General features: G+C 31.3%; 1 protein-coding gene across 1 annotated transcript; it reads right to left on the bottom strand.

Moving 5' to 3' along the window:
• Positions 1-226: 226 nt before the first annotated feature.
• On the bottom strand, positions 227-9,165 carry LOC143082132 (uncharacterized). Its single transcript, XM_076257687.1, has 6 exons — positions 9,080-9,165; positions 8,578-8,657; positions 6,887-6,989; positions 6,577-6,680; positions 5,586-5,699; positions 227-532 (listed from the first exon to the last, which is right to left on the bottom strand). Exons 2-6 carry the CDS (start codon positions 8,639-8,641, stop codon positions 459-461), a joined length of 459 nt encoding a protein of 152 aa, XP_076113802.1. The 5' UTR covers positions 8,642-8,657; positions 9,080-9,165; the 3' UTR covers positions 227-458.
• Between the last annotated feature and the right edge of the window lie 639 nt (positions 9,166-9,804).

Below are 9,804 nucleotides of genomic sequence, written 5' to 3'. Positions count from 1 at the left end.
TAAATATACCGTTGTCGTAAAAACAAATCCCATACACTGGCCTATGGTGCGCACAGTTTGACAAAATTCGGTCAAGCAGTTTTAGAGCAGTAATGGATACACAAATGGGAAAGGACTAAGATTATATATATATATATCTATAAAATAAGATGGACATTTCCATAGCTATATATATGTATAAAAATTACTAACTGCTAGGGTAGGGGAACAGTAAAGTAAAACACTCTTTATGACTGTAAAATACATATATTTTCAGAAATTTATTAAAACAGATTAAAATAAGAAAAGTATCCAAGCGTCGTAACAGATTTTTCTCATTTGTTTTTATTTTAATCGATCAATTCAATCAGTTCAAACGTGTCAAAGTAAATTAGAATGAGAACGTTAATCCTAAACAGATTTGTAAACAAATACATATATTTGTAGTTTATTCAAATTGATGGATAAAAATACGGCATCTAAACAAGCGTATAAAATGTAAGTCCTAAACCAAAGACAGCCAGGTTGAGGTGAATACCTCCTGCACCACTAACTGCAAAGAAAAAAAGTTATTTTAAGACATCTTTAAACATGGGCATCATATATAACAATAAACTAGAGGCTCTCAAGAGCCTGTGTCGCTCACCTTGGTCTATGTGCATATTAAACAATGGACACAGATAAATTCATGACATAACTGTGTTTTGGTGATGGTGATGTGTTTGTAGATCTTACTATACTGAACATTCTTGTTGCTACAATTATCTCAATCTATAATGAACTTGGCCCAGTAATTACAGTGGAAAATATTTTCTAAAAATTTACAAAAATTTATGAAAAATGCTAAAAATTAACTAAAAAATTTGAGGGCAGAAAGATACCTGATAGACAATTTAACCCATGTCAGATTTTCTCTAAATGCTTCGGCTTTTGGGTTATAAGCCAAAAACTGCATTTTACCCCTATGTTCTATTTTTAGCCCTGGCAGCCATTTTGGTTGGATGGCCGGGTCACCGGACACAGTTTTTTCAATTAGATACCCCAAAGATGATTGTGGCCAAGTTTGGATTAATTTGGCCCAGTAGTAACAGAGGAGAAGATTTTTGTAAAAGATTTCTAAGATTTACGAAAAATGGTTAAAAATTGACTATAAAGGTCAATAACTCCTATAGGGGTCAACTGACCACTTTGGTCATGTTGACCTATTTGTAAATCTAACTTTGCTGAACATTATTGCTGTTTACAGTTTATCTCTATCTATAATAATATTCAAGATAATAACCAAAAACAGCAAAAATTCCCTAAAATTACCAATTCAGGGGCAGCAACCCAACAACGGGTTGTCGGATTCATCTGAAAATTTGAGGGCAGAAGGAAATTGACCTGATAAACAATTTTACTCCATGTCAGATTTGCTCTTAATGCTTTGGTTTTTGAGTTATAAGCCAAAAACTGCATTTTACCCCTATGTCCTATTTTTAGCCATGGCAGCCATCTTGGTTGGTTGGCCGGGTCACGCCACACATTTTTTAAACTAGATACCCTAAAGATGATTTTAGCCAAGCTTGGATTAATTTGTCCCAGTAGTTTCAGAGGAGAAAATTTTGGTAAAAGATTTCTAAGATTTACGAAAAACGGTTAAAAATTGACTATAAAGGTCCATGACTCCTAAAGGGGTCAACTGACCATTTTTGTCATTTGACCTATTTGTAAATCTAACTTTGCTGAACATTATTGCTGTTTACAGTTTATCTCTATCTATAATAATATTCAAGATAATAATCAAAAACAGCAAAAATTCCCTAAAATTACCAATTCAGGGGCAGCAACCCAACAACGGGTTGTCGGATTCATCTGAAAATTTGAGGGCAGAAAGAAATTGACCTGATAAACAATTTTACCCCATGTCAGATTTGCTCTAAATGCTTTGGTTTTTGAGTTATAAGCCAAAAACAGCATTTTACCCCTATGTCCTATTTTTAGCCATGGCAGCCATCTTGGTTGGTTGGCCGGGTCACGCCACACATTTTTTAAACTACGTACCCTATAGATGATTGTGGCCAAGCTTGGATTAATTTGGCCCAGTAGTTTCAGAGGAGAAGATTTTTGTAAAAGATTTCTAAGATTTACGAAAAACGGTTAAAAATTGACTATAACGGTCCATAACTCCTGAAGGGGTCAACTGACCATTTTGGTCATTTGACTTATTTGTAAATCTAACTTTGCTGAACATTATTGCTGTTTACAGTTTATCTCTATCTATAATAATATTCAAGATAATAACCAAAAACAGCAAAAAATCCCTAAAATTACCAATTCAGGGGCAGCAACCCAACAACGGGTTGTCGGATTCATCTGAAAATTTCAGAGCAGAAAGATCTTGACCTGATAAACAATTTTTCCCGATGTCAGATTTGCTCTAAATGCTTTGGTTTTTGAGTTATAAGCCAAAAACTGCATTTTACCCCTATGTTCTATTTTTAGCCATGGCGGCCATCTTGGTTGGTTGACCGGGTCACGCCACACATTTTTTAAACTAGATACCCCAATAATGATTGTGGCCAAGTTTGGTTTAATTTGGCCCAGTAGTTTCAGAGGAGAAGATTTTTGTAAAAGTTAACGACGACGGACGACGACGACGACGACGACGACGACGACGACGGACGACGGACGACGGACGACGGACGCCAAGTGATGGGAAAAGCTCACTTGGCCCTTCGGGCCAGGTGAGCTAAAAATTAAATGAACGATTACTCGCTGAACGTTAATCTATATTGGCCACACCTTCTTCCTAAAAACTACAATGAATTAATAAAGGTGTCAAACGGAAATAAAATATGCTGTATGGTCTATTTTAATGAAATTGTCTGGTGACATGGTGTCTTAAGCAACCCAAAGATTGAGCTATAGAATTGTTTGTGCAACTTTTATATATATAATTGTTTTTAAGCTAATGCTTTGCAATTTATTGTGCGGTTCACCTATTTTTATATAAAAATATGAAGAAGTGGTATAACTGCTAATGTGACAACTCTCCACCAGAGAAATAGAAGGCAAAAAGTATATATCACTATACAGCCTCCAACAACGAACAAAACCAATAGTGCATAGTTAGCTGTAAAAGGCCCCGAAATGACAAATGTAAAACAATTCAAACAAGAAAACTAACATCCAGATTTATTTTAAAAACAATGAATGAAAATCAAATATGTAACACAGCAAAAAACGACAACCACTGAATAACAGTCTCTTCACTTGGGACAGACATATACAGAATCTTGCAGGGTTCAATTAGTTCCCCCACCCCCAACCTCGGATATATTGGAGTATCAGTACAATATAAAAACACTGATGAGGAAATTAGGTCGAGTTACAAAATATTTCACTGACGAACCTAATAAAGCCTATTTTCACTTATTTTCCTCTAATGTGTTTCACAATGGTCCGGAATTCCAGAATTCTTAAGTGTTCAACTTAAAATAACTGAAATGTTAACTATTGGTTTCCTGAAAAACGTTCAAATTAGATCTTTTTACTTTAAATAGACAAAAAGTATCAGATAAACTGAGTAAAGATTAATCTCGTGTTCCATGAAAGTCAAATATGATAAATTTATAATATGTAATGCAGTGATCATCAATTTAGTGCGAAGGAAAATTTGAAAGCTACGCAAAATTTAAATGCATGTTAACATTTTATTGATAATATGGTAGAAAAAAAGGAAAGTTATTTTTTTTTGTAAAGTACTTGATTTGAAATATAATAAGCAACCTTGCAATACTGGGACATTAAGTTTTAATTTTTAATTTTTTTTTTAAAAATTACCGACTTTTCATTTAACATAAAGTGGTGCCAATTAAATGGAGTGTCATTAAAATTGCCAAAACCTGTGTATTACCTTTGATGTTTTTTTGTTCACTTTACACTGTCCTCAATTATCTCAACCATTCTGGGGGAATTGCAAATTAATCAACTTTAAAAGAAAATTTTGAGTTCTGATAATCCCTTACTTTTTTATATGTTAAATCTTCCAAAATTAATAAAGTAAAAAGTAGCAAATATACACAGCCCCACAGAAAATTCAAAATGAAAAGTCTATCAAATGGCAGAAATAAAAAAAAGCTCAAATAAACACATCATAAACGACAGGATTGAAATTTTGAATTTGCGCCAGACGCGCGTTTCGTCTACAAAAGACTCACAAGTAAAAAAAACAAAAGTATAAAGACCAAATAAAGAACGAAGTTGAAGAGAATTAAGGACCAAACATTCCTAAAAGTTTTGCCAAATACAGTTAAGGTAATCGATTCCTGAGGTAGAAAAACCCTTAGTATTTCAAAATTTCAAAGTTTTGTAAGCAGCTAATTTTTAGTTATGACAATATCAATGATAATCCATGTCAATACAGAAGTTCTTACAACTGGGCTGGTGATACGCTCGACGAAAAAACTCATCCAGCAGTGACATTGACCTAGTGATTATTAAAACAAAATCCTGATATATAAAAGGATCTGACACCAAACCAATCAAGCGAATATAAAATTATGTATATATCAAACACATCAAACGAATGGATAACAACTGTCACATTTCTGATTCGGTACAAGCATTTTCTTATGTAGAACATGATGAATTAAACCTGGTGTTATAGATAGATTAACTTCCCACTAGTATGAAAAGTCGCATTAAATTCCATTTTATTGACAATAATGTGTGGACAAAGCAACAGACATACTTTAGGGGGAGGGTTCCTGATCCCGAAATCTCGGGCTTAAAAATATAGAATCCCGAGGTCCCGAATTTAAAGAAATTGAAATCCCGACATCCCAAAATTCGAATAAAAAATCCAGGATAGGTCCTTCCCCCTCATAATTGGTAAAATGTAATATAAGAGTACAGCCGTCAAAACTGTGTTACACTCTTAATCTTAATGCATTGTTTGTATAGCAACATCAAGCCATAATTAGTTATTGCACGAACATATCAAAATTGATATAAATGTTAAATTGAATTGTGGAATACATATTCAGTCAAAATGAACTTTTGATAAAAGAAAGCTAAAAAAGATATCTATAATGCATGGTTTATCAATAAAACAAATAGCAAGATGAGGCGAACTACCACTATCCGGAGATATTTTCTTATAATTATTTTTATTTTAATACATGTAATATGAGGCAGGCATTACCTGTGAATGGAGACGAAGTCTGTATGAAACGGAAATACCGTAACGTTTCCGATTTTGATTGTGTTCTAATGTATTTTACTTGTGACGTTATTTAAGTTATGACGTCATGTTCAATGTAAACAAAGAAACGCAATGCATCAGGTAACGTCAATTCGTATCAAAGACAAAAAATTATAAAAAAAGAAATATTGGTATTGTGTTCCTTCAGTTCCTATATTTTACTAGACTACTCAAAGTCTCACGACAACGAGACCGGAAGAAGGAAGTAGATTTATGCGATCTGCGCAAATGCGGGAATTAATAATAGCGACACAAAATAGTTTGAACGATTTTGGGTTTCCCCGATTTCTTATTTTTTTTTTATTGATTTTTCTACAGTAATAGGGTACTTCGTCCCCATATTAATTTAAACACATACAATTGTTATCATCTTCCAGGAATTGTCCAAATATGTCGTCGTCGTCATCATCCCCATCCTTCTTCTTCTTTTTCTTCTTTTTACTTTTACGAGCAAGGCTAAATGGTCTGGAAACTGATTTAAAGAAAAGAACCTATTTACTATCTTTATGTTACAATCATATTAAAACGACATGAAATATGTAAAAAACAACTTATCTGTTTAATTCTAATTAATGTAAATTAAATTAATTAACAATCAGTAAATAGTTATCAAAGGTACCAGGCTTGTGAATTGATACACCAGACGCGCGTTTCGCCTACACAAGACTAATTATCGTATACACGCTTCCACACATTACTTTCAAAACCATTACCGATCAATTAAACTTTCAAATTGTCCCACAAAGTCTTTCAGATTGTCCAACATATTATTATTTATCTATTATTTTAAAAAAACTAGACAATTGAAAATACAAAGAAATTGTATATGAAATTGAAAAAATGGAATTAACTTTTCAAATGTACATTTGTATGAGACGTTTACTTAGTACTTACAACGCAAGTTAAATAACACACACCAAAAGGAAGCGCTTGACTAGTTTCATGTCAATGTAATAATGGAAAATAAAGATTTAACAAACTTTTTTTGTTTTTTAACACTCATTAAATCGTTATTGCACTCTTTGCTGTTTTAACAAATTACTCAACGTACAGCATTCCATCAAGTATCTCTGTTACACACAATTATAACTGAATATCCAGGGAGAATATACAGTAACACTTATCTTATTGTATACATAGCCATTTCGTACATGTCTATTTTCTATAATTACTTCATAAATAAACATAATATCATATAAAATCTTATCGAAATACTTAAAGATGTTACAGAAGCTGTGTTGTGAAATTTACGGAAACAAATCCGTTGTCGGTTCTTCTAATAGAATTTTGGAACATGTGAAAATATGAATTAGATACAGCGTGGTTACTGTTTCTGATAATAAACGTACCACAACCGTACTGGAATAGTTCCTTTCTGATTTCGGTTATGGTCCCATCGACATCACAGTCAGGCGAAACCTTGTTCAAACATTCAAGATATATGTTTCCTGCACTGTTTTTTTAAAATAAACAAAACAATGAAATAGCGAAGAAACGAATTTTTATATCACAATTGCATGTTGATAACAACTGTTTTATAAAATGAAAATTTTTCTTAATTGATTTTTCTGACAATATTTACTGTCATTTATTGAAAGTGTAACTGTTTTTCCTCAATCCCTCTTTTTCTATATAGTTATATATTAAACTAGATCTGACCTGCATATTTTGTTCTTGTCTTGAACTGCCTGTGTTTTTACGCTCTTGTAAGCTGAGAGACAGGACTGTATGTTTGTGTCAGAACAATTCTGCGCTTCAGTTTCTGAATAATGTATTTTCAAATATAATTAATAAAGCTGTGTTTATAATGATGATATTCCAATCAGATAAGGTCTGCAAATCTAATATTTTCCTAATTTTATTGAACGGCTTAGTGTCATCGTGCATGTAACTATTGGAACCACTGATGTTACCAATTAACAGTATTAATGGGGTCTGATAGGGGTATACACTCGTATTACTATAGTATCAGAACAATAACATTTTATTAAAGATTTTATTTGTTTATATAATTACTTTTTTTAATTCCTTTCAAAAGTGAATATAATTTTTATATCATCTTAAAAAAATATGCTTGTAAATATTGTATAAATTATATACTTTTAATGTGTTTAATTGTAAATTTAGTGTCTCGCAAGTTTATGTAGGCTGGGTATTAATCTTTGTTTCAACTGTTTTGTGTATTGAATTTGTATATCTATCTGTAATATCAATATGTGACACATTACAAAATAATTATTATCTTATCTTATAATCTTAAGGAATACTGTTTAAAAACCACGTACTTTAGAATTTGCTAGTTTGCTTCGAGCAAAACTGAATGATGCAGTAGAACTGAAAAACTCTAATGATCAGAATTGAAGGTATATTGAAGTTTCCTTATTCAACTTAAGGGGATTTCATGCTTGTTTTTTGCGTATCTTATTGTAATTTTTGCGTATCTTATTGTAAACTTGCAAAATCTACATTGATGATATCAGTAAACACCAATTACAGCTCACAATTTTAGTTGAGTTCTATTTTATTTTACAAAAAATGAAATTTAACTAGATTTTGATTGTCGTATAAAATAAATTTAAAAATTGACGGGTAGACTTGATGATACAGGTTTCCAACACAAATACCAAGAACCAATAGTTATCAAAGGTACCAGGATTATAATTTTGTACGCCAGACGCGCGTTTCGTCTACATAAGACTCATCAGTGACGCTCATATCCAAAACATTAAATAACAAATGTATTTAAAAAAAAAAAATTATGTTTTTATCTTTAACTATTTTAACACAAATTGCCTGGTTAAATGTATGAACGATCCCAAAACGATTTTTTTTTTATTTAAATCAAAATATTATACATTGTTTTTTTTTAATGTAAACTTATGTATGTTGATCGGTCAAAAATTAAGCATTTTTTATATGTGAATTATTGGATGACATATTCTTTTCATTGCATCAAGCATTGACATTTTTATTAGAGAAAAAGCAGAGAGTCCAAGAAACCAATTTGTTCTAAGCATTCTCAACATCTTTTGATATAACATAATCCACAATTCTTAGCAACACTCGGTGTTGGATAAATTCAGAGGCGTAATATCAACTTATTTATTTCACAGGTGAACAAAGGTCTATTTTAATTTACTTGAAAATCATGGTAGTTTCATTGCAATCTATGTAATAAAGGTCAAGAATTGGCCACTCCAAAAAATATTGACAGGAACATAAAACATCTGAAAATTGAAATGTTATAATCTTAAAACAACGAGGAAGTATTGAAACCGATAGGAACAAAATAGTAAGCATCAAAATATAAAATGTACATTTGAACAGATGAATCGATCAATATATCTTACTTTGCGTGACGATACTTATCAACGCAAGACTAACACCGAGACCAATGACAGACAGGGTGTACATTCTCGTGGTTTTAACTCTGTACAAAGAAAAAAATATATATTAAATATGAAAAAAACGTTTGCAATTCAATTAAATGTGATATTAACAATAATTATTGGCCTGATATATCAATAAAAATCAAGTTATTTACAATATAACATCTCATTACAAAAGGAAACATACATACATATTTTAAAGAAAGAAAAAATACCCTTACATGTAATTTAAAGGAAACGAAAGGTTAAAAATTCTAATCACTTCTTTTCATGAGAGGAATCATGTACTTAGTGGAATACTTTGATTTTTAACATCCAGTTAATAAACAAATTGAGCAGAGGGCATGAATTATTTTCGTGTTTTAATTTAAACATGTATAATGCACACAAAAAATATGTTGTTTAAGAAAAAAACAAAGACCCACAAATAGCCCCATTATTCCGAATATTTAATGAAATATACCTGTTTAGTTTAAATAACTGTTGCTATTGTCCGTTACTTCATAGCCTTCAGAAATCACAAACATAAACTATTCGATGAGTTATTAGTTCAATCTATATATACTTGCCCACTTGTTAATTTCCCATATAACTTTATCCACCCACCTTTTACTAGTTTCCAATCACGTTTCAAGATTTGTGCAACTCTTAGTTTACAATGTAACAATTGGATAATGTATTATTGGTTCATCAATCTAAAATGTATGATAAAAAACAAAAGAAAGATATTAATAGATAATGTTAGTCTGAAAATATGATATATTGAAGAAAATATGAATGATATATTACAAAACGACATAGATCTTCTAGCTTTAGGTGGATTTTGTTTCAGCAGTACAGTTTGCTTTGCGACAATTTATTTTTACCGCTGCAAAAAAAATAAACAACACAGTTTATTTCTTATTTATCCTTTTTTGCATGTGTTGCAGAAACGCTTAAAGCTAGAAATAATACACTATATACTACTTTGTACAGGGCAACTTGCTAAAACAATAAAACAATAAAACACTGATAATTAATATATATGCTACATGCATTCATGAATTAATGTGTTGTTTGATGGTATTTGTGTTGCTGGAGACCTGTACCATTAAGTCTACCCGTCAACGTTTTAAATTATTATAAAACAATCAAAACATTAGTTAAGTTTCATATTTATTTGTACAACAGAATAAAACTCGATTAAGA

This window comes from Mytilus galloprovincialis, chromosome 7 (genome assembly GCF_965363235.1).
Source record: "Mytilus galloprovincialis chromosome 7, xbMytGall1.hap1.1, whole genome shotgun sequence".
NCBI lineage: Eukaryota > Metazoa > Mollusca > Bivalvia > Mytilida > Mytilidae > Mytilus > Mytilus galloprovincialis.
The sequence above is the reverse complement of the archived record's forward strand: the minus strand, read 5'-3'. Positions and strand labels throughout refer to the sequence as shown.

Coding starts and splice junctions, on each gene's coding strand:
- LOC143082132 (XM_076257687.1), bottom strand. CDS start 8,641: ATGTACACCCTGTCTGTCATTGGTCTCGGTGTTAGTCTTGCGTTGATA. Junction 6,990..8,577: donor GATAAGTATCGTCACGCAAA/GTAAGATATATT, acceptor TACATTATTCAG/AAACTGAAGCGCAGAATTGT. Junction 533..5,585: donor CCTGGAAGATGATAACAATT/GTATGTGTTTAA, acceptor TTTTCTTTGCAG/TTAGTGGTGCAGGAGGTATT.